Consider the following 17,330-nt stretch of genomic DNA (forward strand, 5'->3'; position numbering starts at 1 on the left):
CTTACATTTCTTTTAATTAACTTTTGCCCAAGAGGCTTGTGCTCCTGATGCTAACATATGTTTTCACAAAACGTATCAATTCTAAGCCAGATTTTTTCCTTGATAAAAGATATGTCAGATCAGCCTTTGATATACTGCTATGATATTAGGATCTTGAATTAACAGCAAGCGCTACAAAGAGTTGTACAGACTGGCTGCGGAATAAACTGGTAGTCTGTATTTCTCTATTATCCCTGACCAAAGCTCATAGGAGTTTTGGTTTTAGGAGTTTGGGTTCTGTTTGACAGATTTGCAAAATTTGTTATCAGTTGTCAGCTGCTGGATTTCAAGTACACTGAAAGATGTCATTACAGCACTGTTATCAAATAACAAATCTGTACTGCTCATTCACATTTCCCTTGCAGAACGTCATATTAAATGTACATTCTATATGCAAATGCAAAAATCATTGCCTTCTCAAGAAGGAAAATTAATCTTCAGTGTTATTCTTCCTTGGATTAAGTATCAACAATTGGATGGCTCAGAAAATTTCATACACCTGCTTAGTACAGTAAGCCCAAACTAATTAGAGACAGCCATGGTAAATGGGCCAATCAAAGCTACAAGGTCTTTGTATCCCAGAAAGACCCCGATCAATAGAGTGTTGAGAAGATGAATCGGTAGAGTCCAGATCTCCCTTGGTCTTTTAACCCTCCACATTCTTTTTTTTTCATTTTGTATACAAATTGTAACTGGCCGATGAGATTGATTTTGTTTTAAGCCTCTGAACGTAATGATAAAAAATCACTTGAATCTTCCAGGCTGGCAACCAATTTGAAAATGTGGGCGTTCTTGAAAAATACTCAAAATGAGAGCATAAATCATCTGAAAGTAAATATATCACAGCCACCAGCTAATTTAACACTGTAAGCATAGACACTTCACACCATGCAGCCATGACTGGCTGCATTGAATGACGCTGATGCTCTGCAGGCAGCAGAACCAGTGCAGCTGGGGACAGGTCTGTGCCCTTTAAATCCCTGTGCTGGATTTACCCACAACCCCATCCATAACAATTCCGCTCTCCTCCTCTTTCTCCCAAATCCTCCACTTCCCTACTCTGCAAGCATCTCCAGCTGCATGCCAGCTGGTGCCGTGGCAGGCGGTGGGCCACCTGGGGGCTTGCTGCCCACCAAGCTTGGGCATCCTGCCATGACCATGAGCAGCCCGTTGGGGAGGGTTGAGGGGCGTTGGGCAGGCAGAGGGAGAGATCAGTTGCTCTCTCCTTGGGAAATATGTCTAAACCCTGTGTGAATGGGACCCCGGGATGCCCAAGGACACGCCAATAGCAGGTTCCATGCCAGGGTGGGGGACCCTTACTTATGCTGACTGCCTTTTTGTCTGCAGTACATGCTGTCCCAGGAGACCATCGAAGCACTACGGAAACCAACCTTTGATGTCTGGCTGTGGGAGCCCAACGAGGTAAGGTTGCCACGTTGGCTGGGTTAGCACTCTTCCTGAGAGCCAGCAAGGCCAGAAGAGCCCTTTGACGTGGTCTGCAGGGCTTTCCCCCTTTTCTGCCCCTTACTCTCTATATTTTTTTGAAATTTTCATATCGCAACAGAATACAGTACTTTTTCCTAACATATGCCAGATAGATTATGCTAATTATCATATCCTGACTCCTCTTTATTTTTTCTTTAATCTCTTCCTAGTAACATCCCACAACAACCGATGCACTATTATCGCCACATAAGTTCTCTCGTGTCATTTTACCTGAAGAAATCAATCCCTAGCAAAGTGTATGATTAAGCATATCACCAATAACTCCGCTCGAATCAATAAAGCAGCGTGCTGCTGTGTGAAGCCAGGCAGAGGTGCATGCATTCATTCACAACCTTTTAGGCAATGGGTTTTCTGCGATGTATTCTGAAGAGGTTGCAAAGCTGCATGCAGAGCCGATTAGTATTTTCTTATTGCTATTGCTGTTTTTCTTATTGCTATTAGAATTATTCATTGCGCATCACTTGTACTGCAGAAGGTTCTGGAAAGCCCATGTGTAAACCTCTGTAGAAACATGAAGGAGAAGGAAGTTTCTGTAATGGCCAGTTTATAATGTAAAATGAGATTCAGCAAATACAGCAAATCTCACCTAGGAAAAATGTAAGGGAGAACAGGACTAAACCAGGATTTTAGTGATGGGTTTTTCCCAAGGGAAGGATTGGGTGGTTCTAGCAGCACTCCCAGCAGCAATCACCTTAATTACCTTCTCGATCAGATGTTGTGCATACAAGTGTCATTCTGGCTCAGCACCTGTAGATCAACAAGACAAGGAAAAATACCCCATACCCCACCCACAGTAACAGCATATTTCCTTCAGGATATTTCATCTGGCAGGACTCTCTGGTGGCTTTAGCTCCATCTCTCATTCACACAGGCTGGCAGATCTTCCCTTGTGCGGACCATGCCAAGCAGAGGCTGGCGGTCTGCAGTTACTGCTCCCTCTCCATCCCCTTTTCTCTGTACCGTGGCCATACAACTGCTCAGGCAAAATTACTCACCCCTAGCTCTTGAATGCCTGTCAGGTCTTTGCAGCAAGAGAGAATTACGACCTGCCAGGTGGACCATAACACTGTTGGCTCATTGTTGTTCTGACTATTAAGAAAGAATAGGGAGACACAAAAACCATTACCCACGGATTCTTGTGTGCTGAGGCATAGTATTTTAGCACAGTAACTCATTTAGAGTACTAGGAAACACTATATGGTGGCATGAACGAGGTTAACAAGAGGGTGCAGAGATTAGACATGCCCTGCAAGGAGGAGTGCTGCTCAGAAACAAGATACCGCACAGACTCTGGTGAACCAAGCACCATATGGGTTTATGTCACCCTTTAAGCTCTGGTTTACGTTTACAGAGAATATTTCAATTCTGTCAGTGCTTGTTTAGCAATGAATGTTTGCCCACATGCTCAATGTGGGGGGGCAGGTTATAAACCATAGTCTTCTGTAAGCAAATTAATAACGTTGTGCTCTGCAGCATCTCAGTAAACAGAGCTATGCAGCAAGCTTGCATTCTTGCTAAATACCCACTCACTTTCAAGCCTCAGAAAAGTCCGATATTCAAGCTTTTGTTGTTGACCAAGAAAGCTAAAAATGAAAACTGAGATTCTCCTGTGTTCAGGGGCAGGAGCTTTGGGACTCAGAGTCACCCTGCCACTCACCCAAAGCTCTCTTGACAACAGCTGGAGGGAGACAGGCGTTTCTGAGGGTAATTCAGCCCTTCTGGATCAAGTTTATTGTCTCAGAAAGTCTTTTCTGAAACTATTGCGAAACATATTCTCCCTCAGGGACTAGGAACAAGACAAGGTGGTCTACAGCAAAATGCTGGCCTTGTGATCTGAGCACAATTCAGCTCGTGACATTGTCCCTCAAGCCTTGCAGGAAAGTCTCTTCCTGTTCAGCTGACTCAAAACCAGCCCCCTTGTTACTGCATGAACTATGTATATTCCCTGGATAAATATAAAGTTTCATTAGATGAAATCATTTTTCTGGAGGGTTTTTAAGAGCCTAAATAACAGAACCCTAACTAAAAATGTCTCCAAGGCCATATTTGTGACATTACACTCATCACATTAAAACTCCTGGATCAGTCTACAGTCTAAGAACTGCATCTGCTAATGTAATGGCTACATTTCATCCCCTCCAGATTTTGCCTTCAGAAATGGGAATGCAGATACATAAACTCCTGAACTCCTGGAAGCCTGCTCATTCCTGACCAGCTGTTAAGTGCCCAGACACCTCAGATTGTCAATACCTTTCTCTTGCGGTATTTTCAAACCCAGAAGAATAACCGGGAATGGTAGTGCTAAACTACTTGCACCCTGCTTCCTACCACAAAGCAAATGTTGTCTCAAAAGAGCAGCCTGCCTTTGCATTTCAGATACAGATAACTTCATAGTTACAGTTTATGGGAGTGGATGGTCACAAACCTGTTGCAATTGTGTAGTGTTATGACGAGAGTTCTTTTGTTAATCAAGAAATGTCAGTTAAGGTAGTGGATTTAGGAACTCAGTAGAAGTCATAAAGAAAGAAGACATTGATACATGTCTAGAATAAACATTTCTTCAAGGATCTCTTATTTTCTGCTGTCATTTTCTATACAGCTAGGGCCTTTGGAGTCAGAGGAAAAACTCCCTCTGATTTCATTGAGCATTAGAACATATCCCAGCTGAATTAGAAAAATGGCAATACTTTTTTGTGAGAAGGAATCTCTATGATACACATGAATCACAATTACTAAAGAGAGCTGGTGCGATTCAAAGCCCTGCACAAAACCTATGAAGTCAACAGCAATCTGTCTACTTCAAAAAGCTTTCAGAACCTCTCTATCTCCCCTCTTGCACTATCTTTAATCATGCAATCTTTGAACATCTTTCTTTCATCTTAACAAGAGGGCTCTGCAATTATTAGATGCTTGCAAGAAGGAAATTCACTCTGCAATGTATCGTGAAGTGAAGTGATATTTACCAAGCCAATAATCTATCGGTCTCTGGCTGCAGATGCTGAGTTGTTTGGAACACATGTACCATGATCTTGGGTTGGTAAAAGACTTCAACATCAATCCTATCACGTTGAAGAGGTGGTTGGTAAGTATTTCAAATTACTGATATTTGCAAGTTTTCATATTCAAAAATCAATAAACAATCCATTTAGTCATGGAATTAACTTGACTCACATGAGTAATCCCACTGAAAGCAGTCAATCTATACAAATTCTTAAAATTTAAGTACTTCAGCAAATGTTTGCATTCTTGTGGTGACAAATGACTTTTTTTTAACTGTTTTACATGTTCAACTGTTTTACATTTGCTGAGCTTTCTATTACTGAAAGCAGTTCATTTCTGGTGAATGCTTTTGGTACCTAATGTAAATGGAGACAAGTGTCTTCAGACATGGCCAAAAAAAGCCAGTATGTGCAGAAATCATTAGGTGTGCTAAATCACAGGGAGTAAAAGAGCAAGGCAGGAAGGAAAAGGAATTGCTGAGAAGTTAAATAACTTCCTTTGCCTTGGTTTATTAATGTTGAGCAAGTTGCAGAACTGCAAGACATGATAAAGATGAGATCATACCAAAACTATGATGCCTAAGGAAGAAACACTAGAGTATTTAAAAATCAATAAGGTATCAGGTCCACGGGAGAGCATAAGAAAGAATTTGCTAAAAAGCTGAATAACATATTTGCTTTCTCAGAAAAACCCACCATGTTCCTAGAGAACTGTAGAACTGTAAATATTTTACCCATTGTATAAAAAGAAGAATTTTAGTTAGTAAAACTGAAGAATTATAGTTAGTAAAACTTACATCTCTACCTGAAAAACCAGTTGAAACAATAATTAAAAACATCATGATATGAAGTTCATTATACAGATGTCTCATATGATTCCCGTAGCGAAGAATTATATCTCACTAATCTCTTCTAATTACTTGAAGAGTATGGACAGAACAGAGGGAACTGTTTTACATGATTGATGTAGACTCCCAGAAAGGCCTGAACAAATTCCACGAATTCAGAAGCTGGCTAGAAGACATAAAGCAAAACACTAGATTCATCCTATCACGAAGTACAGCAAGAGCAAAAAGCACCTGCGCACCAGCATATGCAGGGCAGTGACAGTCACTGCTTGGTGTGCTGCTGCCAGCTGAAGCTAACAAGGCATTAGGCTGATCTGGAATAAGGGATAAAATGGGCCGATGTTACTCTGTGTCCATAGAAGGCATAAGGCTTACCTGGAATTTATGCCGGGTTAAGGACTGGTTAAGTCTTTTTAGAAAAATTGTATGACTGCATTAAAGGAGATATAAAAAATGATCAAGACCTAGGAAATCTCTCCCCAAAGAAGGTGGATGAAAAGCTCAGTATTGTTGACCCTAGAAAGCAGCTGAACAGAAGGGGTGGGATGAAACCCAATACAATCAAGGCAAACACAGGGTAGATAAAACAGAAAATTTCCTCCTCCTGTCTCACAGCCTGAAAACATGGGAAACAAGGTGATATGTCAACACACACCAACATGCCACCCACAAGCATTACTGCAGGCAGTTTCCTGTTAGCTTCTATCTCCAAGTAATTTGTTACCACTAGCATTTAAGACAGCCTCGTTCTGAACAACAATGCGAGTTTATTACGTATTTTCTACATAGGTAAGACAGGGTGAGGTTTCCTTTCTTAAACATTAGCTTCACAGAAAGAAAGGCGGTTAAAAAAAGCCCCAAGGACTCTGCTTCAAACTATGATACTTCCCCAGGCACAGTATGGGCACCAGTTTGAACTTAAGTGGGAGAGAAAAAGCCACCTCATGCATATGTTTACTTTCTTGCTCCCACATCCACTGGCTACAGAAATGTTCCAGAAAGGGGAGGAAAGGATGACTAATACAACCCAGTCGTTCCAGCCCTTCAGTGCTCTGAGTCAGGAGTCCCCTGGGATGCTCTGGGCTCCACTGCTGGATGTATATGTTACATCCCTGCAGTGTTGTATGGTGCCTGGGCATGACCACAGTGTCCGTGTGGAGGCTGGGAGATACTGCCCACCACCTGTGAGCCTGGCTGTCAACCATATTGTGCCATTAGTTATTCATTTTTAAATAACGTAATATATTTCTAAAGTCCTTGCTGCAGAATAGTCCGAGCTTTTGCAATGAAGTCCCCAAATATTGAATAAGCTTTGAAAACCCACAGTTCTCTTCACCTCATCCAGAACTTTGAGGCTTCCTAGAAGTCAGGTCCCAGGTTGAATGGTTCGATCCTGATGGGGCTTGAGGACTCTTAATATAAATTCACTATTTAGCTGGAAAACGGGACACTGATTCTGTCCTTGTCATTTATTCAGGCTCAGTAATTGAAAGCATGTGCATAAGGGCTCTCTAGGGTCCAGGCTACGGATGATTCAGTAGAAGGGGACCAGCAGTGCTGCTGATGCTTGGCTGTTTTGTGCAGGACAGGACACCAAACACACCAGTGCGTTGGTAGAATGATTGTGGCGTATGTTAACCCAGCTGTGACAGCTTCACACAGCAAGCCTGGCTTACAGCAGGGAGGACACACGGAAAGACAAGCTTTAGCTTGCATTTGTCATGAGGACACATAGCCAGGATCTGTAGAAAGTTAAAACACACAAAAATCACTCCCATGTGCCTATATGGCTAAATCTTTCCCATGCTGCCTAGCGTAGGAAATCCACACAGGTATGCTACTGCATAGTGCATATACACTCACATCTTCACTTTGCCAAGCAACACTCCCCAAAGTGCCACCTCTGAGCGTTTGCAAACGAAACAGCAACTAGGCTTCAGCCTTGCAGATTTCAAAGCTGCAATTTGCATTCAGCAAGAGAGGGGAACAGGGATGTACTTTACATCTTTAGTAACCTGGGGTTCTTTACACAACCCAAAGTCACCGTTTAACCACCTCATGATTTGAAATACAAATTCAGGATGAAAGCAGAGAATCGTATCTCAAGACCGAGATGCACTTGCGGCTGTGCTGGGATGTTTACCCATTGCTAGCTGGTATGAGAAAGAAGTTGCTATGAGGTTTATCTGCTGACAGATTCTTGAAAGGCAATAATCTCCCACCCTCAGAGTGACGCTCTGTCCTTGCAGAAAATAATACTGGACTCCATAGGACTTCTGTAGGGATTCTTACGGTGCTTCCAGGGAGGCTGGGAAGTGTATGTAATCATGTTTTTCTGAAAAGCGCCCTCCTGTCTCTGACTGCTTCATTCCCTCTCTCTGCAGCTGTGTATTCATGACAATTACAGAAACAACCCCTTTCATAATTTCCGTCACTGCTTCTGCGTGACCCAGATGATGTACAGCATGATCTCACTCTGCAGCCTCCAGGTATGCCCCCCACCTCAATAGTGTCCCTCCATTTCCATCACGGGGCACACGTTCGTCCACTGGGCACCACAACACCTGTGCCACTCTTCTTGCGAAACAGGCCATTGGCTTTGTGGCAAGTGATGAGTTTTGCAGTAGCTGCACATGTTCAGTGCCTGAGGAGAGGAGGTGAGGTGTTGCATTTCCATTTCTGGCTGCCCGCTCATCCATCCCATCCCAGACCCCAAGCACCTTCCCAGCTTTCTGAGGGTGCTGGGAAGCTACCTTCACCTCCTGGGTATCTCCAATTTGTACACTGAAGATCTTTTGGCACTCCAATAGTACGAAACATCTATGCATCATATCTAAAAGCCTACTGAATTATGGTCCGTGGATATGGTGTTCATCTGTGACACTGTATGTTCCAATTAGAGGTTATCTCCAAATGTGTGCTTGCACCTGGCTGAGCTACTGGAAATAACGCCTTGCATGTACTGTATGCAAGATTCACATTCAACCTGTACTTTGCCCAAAACCATAGGCATCATCTATTTTCACTGACTGGATAACCTGTGTTTATATATTCATTTCATTTCTGTACAAAACAGATTTTAAGCAGTTAAAAACCCCCTTTCTTCTCCATAGTTAAACATCTCAGTCACTAAGTCCATTTTCTTGCCAATAAGACTATGAAGGAAAACTTGCTTTAATGGAAGTTCATCCTACCCGGAACCTGTGGGAATGCAACACTTACTTAATTTTTCTTACTCTTTTCATAACTTTAGTTAATGCAGACTGCAATGGCAACTAAGCTATCTTCCAACCCTCCCTTAACTAATCAGGATGCTCAAATGACTTGTAAGAGACTGTACTAATATCTCAGTGCTTTTACATGATCTCTGCAGTAATAGTAAGTTTCAAGCAAATTGCCTCCTCTGAGCTGCAGTTATTTTAATGCAACAAAAGCAAATCTGACTCATTTTTACTGGAAGGGAAGGCAGAATTCTGTCTTGACTGAAGTAAACTGATCTATGAAAAAATACTTCATTTTGCTCTGATTTGCATTCTCTAAAAAGTAAATGTAGGGTTTTTTCATGTATTTTCATTTATGGGGATAAAGGAAGTAGAAATTGTAATACTACATTAATGTTTTGTATTTTGTAGGAGAAATTCTCCCAAATTGACATTTTGATTCTCATGACTGCAGCCGTATGCCACGACTTAGACCATCCAGGCTACAACAATACGTGAGTCTGTCCCTTGCTTGCTTTTCCCTTATAATATATTGGGAAGGTAATACCAGCTGGCATTTTTTGGTAGATCAGGTTTTCCTTCTCACAGCTTGAGCTGGCCATGACCTTCCCCAAGGCCCTGCTGTTCACTCACACGTGGGCCAAGGCAGAGCTTCATGCAGAAAACTCGGGTCTGCGTTGAGGTTACCAGCTGTCCTTGGCTCTGTAAAGGAAAATGCTTTTTCAGGTTTCTATTCCAACACTTTCTCCCACCTCTGAGAAAACAAGGTGAAATGTTTTCAGCTGAGAGGGCATAAATGATTATAGTTCCATTGACTGAAATGGAATAATTACACTGAAATGCAAAGAGTGATTTATCTTAAACATTATGTCATAAATCATGAAGTGGATGTTATTCCATTTATTATCATGTGAGGAAATTAGAATTGTTGACCCATGGACACTTTTGTGTGTGTGTATGTGTGTACGAAAGAGAGAGAGAGAGAGAGAATCTAATTTATTTGTAGCCATTCATTAAATAAGGGCAGAACCAAATTCTGCCTGGGATCAGTGAAAATCTCTCCGTTGTCATTAGTGGGGGTTGAATGAAGCCCAGACAGTTCCTTCTGTGTTTGTTCTATGTCATTTTAAGCTACAGAGACTTGGTAAAATTTAAAAAGAAAACAACAAAACTACAAAACTACAGGGGAAAAATGCCTGAGATGATATTAAAGTAATATCTATCTTCTCTAAAAATCTGATTTTGTATTAACAATCAAAAAATAAACTGCAGCTAATTGAATAAATATTGAAAAGAATGTAAATAAAAGTAAGCAGCACGGTTTAGAGCAGCTGGTGTGTGTCTGCAGGAGTTCTCATTGTTTTTCTTCACATCAGCTATCAGATAAATGCACGAACTGAGCTTGCGGTACGCTACAATGACATCTCCCCACTGGAGAACCACCACTGTGCTGTGGCTTTCCAGATCATTTCCCAGCCAGAATACAACATTTTCTCCAATGTCAGCCAGGACCAATTCAAACAGATAAGACAGGTATGAATGCTGCTCCCATCTGTGTCATACAAACTGTTCCTGAAGATGTAAGCACGCACAGACTCCCTGCTGTACGATGCGAGTGAATCATTCTCCCTAGAGGGCAGGACTGAAAAAGCCCCTCACACTGGAAGGATCCAAGAGGGATTCTTGGAAAACTTCCACAGCAGCACTCCCTGGAATGTCTTGCTGAGAAATAATGAGTGCATCCTGACTATTAAAGCCTATGACATTTTTGGGGTAGATATTTATATTATTGAAGGAGCCAATTAGCTCTGACTGGGAAAGGATTAAGCTCTCATGGCAGAAGTTTATGCTTTAAGAGAACATTGTATTAATTGTAACAGGGGCTTCAAAATGGGAAAAGATCTGCAGCAGCAGAACACTGTACTGTTGGAAGAGGCTCTGGTGGACTGGGAGTCATCACAGCTATCTTTGAGACAGTGAACTATGCTACAATTCCCATTAGAGCACTAAGGGCCAAAATTCAGTCATAGTTCCACGTTACACCTTCCTTACACACCAAATGAAAAAGCAGACCAATGTAAGGGCTCAGATACTGGTCTGGCTGGAGTTACTGATTCTGACAGTGCATGGGAAGCAGGCATGGGCCCAAAATGGATAGACCGGTATGAAAACGCACAACTTTAAATTAACCACATGTTTTCCCATCATAAACTCTGCCTAGCAGGAGGATATGGAGCTCCTAACACATTGGCTGCATCTGGGTATTTCAAAGCCCTTAATCCAAGGAGGATAAGCACAGAGGATATCCACATCTACTGATCTTTGTCTCTTCTTAGGGACACTAAGAGTCAGCAGCAAAACCTATAGTGCTTTCCAAGGAGCCAAAAGTGGATCTTGGCAAACAGAGTGTAGCTTTTAACATCCCGTTGTACAGTTTGTTTTTCCACAATTAGTCAATGAGAAAGGAAAAACCTCAATGCCTCTTGAATATCACACCAGTGTTACAGATCGATCCAGCCATGATTTTAATATACCATGAACTCCTTGTAGCCCTCTTCCAGTTTGCTTGGCAGTTTCAAGTCAGACACTTCCCCTTTCAGTGTTAACAATGTAATGCATTTGAGGCTTTTTGTGTGTAAGAAAGACCCTACTTTGCTCTGCAACAGTAGACTTTGTAAAGAATGTCAAGTTAATATGTGAACACGTTTTCTTTGCTAGGGCATAATTACGTTAATCCTGGCTACAGACATGGCGAGACATGCAGAAATACTGGACTCTTTCAAGGAAAAAATGGAAAATTTTGATTACTCAAATGAAGAACACATGACCTGTGTAAGGAGGTTTTGTAGATTATTATTTTTCTGTGCGTAATGTTAAAGCTTGTAGATTAACATTCATTTGTTTAAAAACCAAAATTCAATATACATTATCAAAAATTAATCATTCCTACATCCTCTGCCCCACCAAAAAGAATTACAATTTGGAAATGCTCTATATAAAATAGATTATTCCAGCTTTAGAAATCCTGGAGTCCCACTGAGAAAAAAAATAAATTTACTCTATCAGGAAACAAATTCTTATTGTCCATTACTGTGGGGCAAAAAGTATCCACAAGAGTACAGACTCTAGTCTCCTCGGCTTCCTAACCCAGTCGTCTTTGACATCCAGGGAAGCCTCTCCCCAGCTGCCTCTGAGTGCTCCACAAGCAACTTCGTGGTCATTTGTGGCTGAATCTCTTCATGCAGCAGATAAGGACGTGTCCTACTCTGACACATCCCAGGGCTACAGACAGGGAAAGCGAGGCAGAGAGGGGATACAGGGTAATTACACAGGGTAATTGAGAGAGTGCAAAAGAATCCAGATCATTTAAGGCCTCGGATTTAATTCTAAAACTGTCCTTTCTGCTTGCAAATATTGCCTCCCATTGCATTTTAAAGGCATAGATTCTGGATAGGGGAAAAAGGGCTGGTGATGAGACTGCAGTATTAAAGTATTATTCTCTTTCAGCTGAAGATGGTACTGATAAAATGCTGTGATATCTCCAATGAAGTCCGCCCGATGGAAGTAGCGGAGCCCTGGGTAGATTGCTTACTAGAGGAATATTTTATGCAGGTAAGAATGAGGGAGAAATGCAGTTGCACAAATTGCTGCTCTTCCTGAATCCCACCTCAGCTATAGGTGCTGTGCTGTCTGACAGCCCAGTCTAGCTCTAGGATGGAAAGGCTTCTTTTACAGAAACTGGGAGAAGGATGTCAGCAAGAAAAGCTGTTCCAAAAACAAGTGAATGCAATTGACTGTAATTTGCAGATGAAAGACAATAGCAACCTAGAAATCCTAAAGCTAGCAGGCTGAAGCTTGTTCTCTGTAAAGTGGTTGCTTTGCAAGTTCATTTGACGTATAAATGATTTTGAGCTGAAAGGGCAAGAGCACTGGCAAGAGAAAGTTGTCAAGTAAATGATATCAAATTTTACACAGCAACTACTTAAGATCATTTTCACTGTGTGTGAACATTTGCCTAAAGAGAAAGCAGATGGCTTGCTGAGGTGTGAAAAGTCACGCTTTAAGGTCCCCAAACCATTGCTCCTCACTGGATTCCCAGCTGGACACAGTTTCTGATTGCTTAAAAAGGGATCCCTGGAAGAGCATCCCTCAGCTGCCTCCTGCACTCGGGCTCCCGAGCAGTGTGTACGTGCTGCAGCAGTGGGATCTCAAGAGACACACAGCTGCAGTGCTCTGAGGAGGAGATGCCAGAGCTTTCTTGTGTGTTTTGTCTCCGCGTTGATAGGTGCATGCTGAGGAGGTCTTCTCACATGAGACGGACACCTTAAATGATGTGTCAGAAACACTCCTCGCTCACTGCATCTGCAGCTTTTTACTCAAAAGTGCAGTATCTGTGTGCCATACTGTTTTGGCCACCCAGCAAAAGCACTATGTGCCAAAAGATCCAATCATTGAGAGATAAAGTCTGCTACAGGATATCCGTTTTGCGCGCACAGTCTGTGACCTCCTTGCACGTGAACCCACATAGAACCCACATGAGTCAAGTAGGTAGCTTGATGAACTCATTGCAGTCAGTGGAACTGTTCTCCATTGACCTAGCTAGCCAGAACTAGTTTTAATCATTATTACAGAAGGATATGTAATTTCTGGTTGAACAACTGAAAATAATCACCCTCTAGGGAGTGATGAGGAAATCAAAGAACTTCTCTTCCAGAATGGCATAAGCCATTACCACTTTTCTGAATGCTCAGAAGTATTTTACCTCACAAGTCCCATGGGTTTGCAAAGGGAACCAGGTGGCCTCATTGTCCTGTAAAGCCTGGAGGTGAATGCTTTCATGCCAGAACTGCACAGATCTAACTGAACAGAGTTCTCTCTATTCAGATGCTTGCTCTTGACAAAGCAGGATACATCGGCCCGAGGGAAGCATATTGCTATTCTGTGCTATCTTCAGACACCACTGAGATCTGTATCTGAAGGCTACTGCTCTTTTGCTAGTGATCTACTTGGTGCATTACTCTCCTCACAGACTTCTAGCTGAGATTAATATTTGTTAACTCTGGATTTGTTCCAGAGCGACCGAGAAAAATCTGAGGGGCTTCCAGTGGCACCGTTCATGGACCGCGATAAAGTGACCAAGCCGACAGCACAGATTGGCTTCCTGAAGTTCGTTCTCATCCCCATGTTCGAAACAGTAACAAAGGTAAGTCACCCAAGGCCAGAAGCAGAAGTGGGGGAATGCAGCGCTTCAGTGTTTGCTCTGACGGGTGTTTAATTAGCCAGGGAAATGGGGATGTACAGTTCACACCCTGTCTTTCACACCATTTCTAACACGTACAAGTTAATGAGTACAAAAGGAAGTGTTGAGACTCTCTTGTTTTCACCTAGCTATTCCCAGAAGTGGAGGAGGTGATGCTCCAGCCCCTTTGGGAATCCAGGGACCGCTATGAGGAATTAAAACAGATAGATGATGCTATGAAAGAGGTAAGATCTAAATATCTCTTTGATAAAGCAAAGGTTATGATTGAATAAGTCAAACATTATCATTTTATAGCCACTTAATTCCAAAACCGTAGGAATGTTTATGGCATAATCATAATCATGAGAAACACATTCATTACACCTGGCTGGAGAAAGGCGTGTGTAAGTCTGCAGTAAGTCTGCACAAGAGCATGCCCTTGCAGAGTCAACCGGGCACCACACGAGTATGGATGTGGGAAGGGAGCTGCTTCCAAGAGAGAGACCTCAAGACAAACCCCGGGGATAACCACCCGAGGGGAGCGTGTTAGCAAATAGCTTCTTCCTGGAGGGAGCTGCCTTCCCCCGGGACAGAGTTATCCTGGGCTAGATTGCAGCAAACTGTCCGGGGATTGGGCAGTTCAAGGCATTGCACTACCAACGCATAAGTTTATTTTCTGGGCAGAAACTTCCGCTCACATGTCTATCATCAAGGATGTGCTGGAACTTCTACAAGGAATTACCCTCTAATGCATAGCACCCAGTAGGATTAAAGACACGACCAGTGGAGTCATTTTATGTCCCAGGCTGAGTGGGGACCTCCATTTGCAGAGCGTCTCTCATTTTGACACATGAGGCTTAGGGGAGATAGGATGTACATGTAACCACGATTGGTCTCTCCGGCTACATCTGTGTTGCCTGACAGGCTGGAGACTGAGGCCAGGCCCTGGGCGCAGGTGCCCCATGCCCACAGTGCAGCAGCCGACATGCTGACTTGGGTCCTGCAGTGCCCTGCAGCCTGTGACGCTGGGCCTGCACGCCTCTTCCAGCCCTCCTTTTCCGTGCCAAGGCACACGACAAAACCTGCTCAAATGGCATCACCGTGTAGGGGTTTTCTGACATGAGCAAATTAAGCATGGAGACAGGATGCTATCAGTCACTCTGTCATTAACATAAATTAGGAAGTGCCCTGGAGCACTAGTTGTGCTGGTATTGTTTCATAGGTGGGAAATGAAAGTTCATTCACTTGATCATCCCTGGCTGGATGCGGGGAATAGTAGCTTTCTGGTGTAGCTCCCACCTCCTCCCAAGTGCTTTGGAGGAAAAGCCCCTCAGCAGTACAAACACTAAGGCTGGTTAATCAAAAAACTAGATGGGGTTGGACTAGATGATCTCCAGAGGTCCCTTCCAACCCTATGGTTCTATGATTCTATAAAAAAGCACATGCTTTGAGGGCACTAAGTTATAAAGGAGAAGAAAGTCTTTTAGGCATTCTTCAGTTTAGTGTGGAGCTTTTCACAAAGGAGAGAAAACTACTCAAATATGACTGCCACACTTTCTGAGTCCCATTCATCTTTCAAGTTGAGCCGAGATTTTACTTCTGGTTTACAGAAGCTGTCAAAACAGAAATTTTACACAAACTGAGGGAGCTTTAATTATGGCATATGGGCATAAAAGGCCTCATGAAAATAGGAGATGCCTGAATTCGTAAATATCCTGAAACAGGAGGAGTTAGTTAATAATCTGAGGGCCTAGCACAGCAGATGATGAGAAAGACTGAGTGCTGTTTACTCAGGACGTACATCCAGAGCTGTTTAGATGAAAAGGTGCCAGTGATATACCAAGCTTCTGCCTGTTATTTCCCAGGAAATGTTGCACAAGCGTTGTAAAGAGATGGGTGTTTGACTCAGCAGTGGTGTAAAGCAGCACAGTGTGAGTCGGGGTATTAATCCTGCTTTGCTCTTTGTTTCAGTTGCAGAAAAAGAAAAGCGAAAGTCTGACCACCAGCAGTACTGAAAAGTGAGACGAAAAAGCCTTTGAGCAAAACATAAGCCCTAAGGTTATTCTGGTTTTGAGAAATGCTGTATTTGCCAAACAGACATGGTGGCTATGTCAAAATCCAACTGGGACGATGTATGCGGAGAGGTGGCAGGCATGGATGCCCTGCCTGCCTGCCCGCCTGCCTGCCCAGGCACCTTGTCTACAGCCTGCTCGCACAGGCGCTGCCGCCAGCCATCAGGCACCGAGGGCTCCTCTCACTCCGGCAGGCCCATCGCAGCCCCCCCCGGCAGGACTTAACCCTGTGGACATTGCAGAAGTTGCAGCAATGCTCAAGTCTTCAGCAGATTTGCCTTTTCTGTGACCACACTGACCACAGTCTGTAGAGACAAAGCGAAGTTTAGCTAAGGAGCCTTTTCTGGAAAATGCAAATTTTTCTGGCATCCAAAAACAAAAGAAAAAATTGTTTTAGTCAAGATACTGTGTATATATATATGTACAGCAGTATGCTAATTACAGCATAGCTTAACAGATGCTTATATTCTGACCAGGGTACTGGCATTTTATTTTTTTTTGCCTAGTAGGCCCTAATGACACATTTCTCTGTAATATTCTCTGAATTTTATAGTGTTCATAGTACATGCAGAAGCCCAGCATAGTGGATGCAATTTTTTTTTGTTTTGTACAATAGAAGAAATCAGAAGAAACCTTCATGAGTTTGCTGTTCGCTTTGTGGCCTGGTGCAGCTAGTTGTCACGGGATCCTCAAGCACGAGCAAAGCAGGGAGCACAAAGCTGAAACCACTGTGCAAGCATATTTTTATCCTCATGGATGCAAAAAGCAACAACAAGAAAAACGTTCAAATATGTACAGTTGTTTTTTTTTACTTTTAAACTGATCTGCTAAATAATATATTCTTCTACAGAAACGGGTGTTGTACTTGTTTTCTTTTGCGTATGCATTCAGGTGAGAACTGGCTCTGTTCCTAAAAACAAATGCTTTCACAATGAATACAAGGTAAGGAGCTGTAAAGGAGAGGGGACGGTCAGTTCTCCTTAAGAGGAGAAGCTTTAGAAACATTTTTTGTGTTATACTTGCATCATAGCCACAATACCGAAAGAGCTTCACTTCCCTTGATGACTTTGTAAAGGTTGGGAGCCAAGCTCTGCCCGCAGTTGCAGTCATGCAAATGGCCAGCAGGCAATACTGTGATGGATTCCTGTGCACTGCCTCGCCAGAGGGGAGGCTGGGAGAAATCCCCCGTAGGCATGCAGCCAGCGAAGCATCCTACATGTTGCTCCAGTCCTCCTTGGCTCATCTCCTGAGGCTGCCACATCGACTTTGCTAGGTGTGCCAGCAGTAAAGGTAACACTAGTGCTGTGCCTCTGCAAAGGCCAAAGCCGCCTGTGTTGTCTTAGCTTGTTTTTCAGAAAGAGACAAGCAGGTGGGGGACAATCTTGCCCTCCATGAAACACCTTAGG

The 17,330-nt window shown here is 43.0% G+C and overlaps 1 protein-coding gene across 4 annotated transcripts in view; it reads left to right on the forward strand.

The window, feature by feature from the left end:
• Positions 1–16,774, forward strand: part of PDE9A (phosphodiesterase 9A) — a 52,882-nt gene extending 36,108 nt beyond the window's left edge. For all 4 annotated transcript variants that reach the window (XM_074602708.1, XM_074602723.1, XM_074602717.1 and 1 more), the window contains 10 exons: positions 1,387–1,461; positions 4,541–4,627; positions 7,777–7,881; positions 9,025–9,107; positions 9,990–10,146; positions 11,332–11,445; positions 12,121–12,225; positions 13,688–13,816; positions 14,002–14,097; positions 15,824–16,774. In XM_074602708.1, coding sequence (XP_074458809.1) covers positions 1,387–1,461; positions 4,541–4,627; positions 7,777–7,881; positions 9,025–9,107; positions 9,990–10,146; positions 11,332–11,445; positions 12,121–12,225; positions 13,688–13,816; positions 14,002–14,097; positions 15,824–15,874 — 1,002 coding nt within the window. In that variant the 3' untranslated portion in view covers positions 15,875–16,774. The remainder of the gene's footprint in view (positions 1–1,386; positions 1,462–4,540; positions 4,628–7,776; positions 7,882–9,024; positions 9,108–9,989; positions 10,147–11,331; positions 11,446–12,120; positions 12,226–13,687; positions 13,817–14,001; positions 14,098–15,823) is intronic.
• Positions 16,775–17,330: the final 556 nt, after the last annotated feature.

The sequence above is a fragment of the Larus michahellis genome, chromosome 1 (genome assembly GCF_964199755.1).
Source record: "Larus michahellis chromosome 1, bLarMic1.1, whole genome shotgun sequence".
Taxonomy (NCBI): Eukaryota; Metazoa; Chordata; class Aves; order Charadriiformes; family Laridae; genus Larus; species Larus michahellis.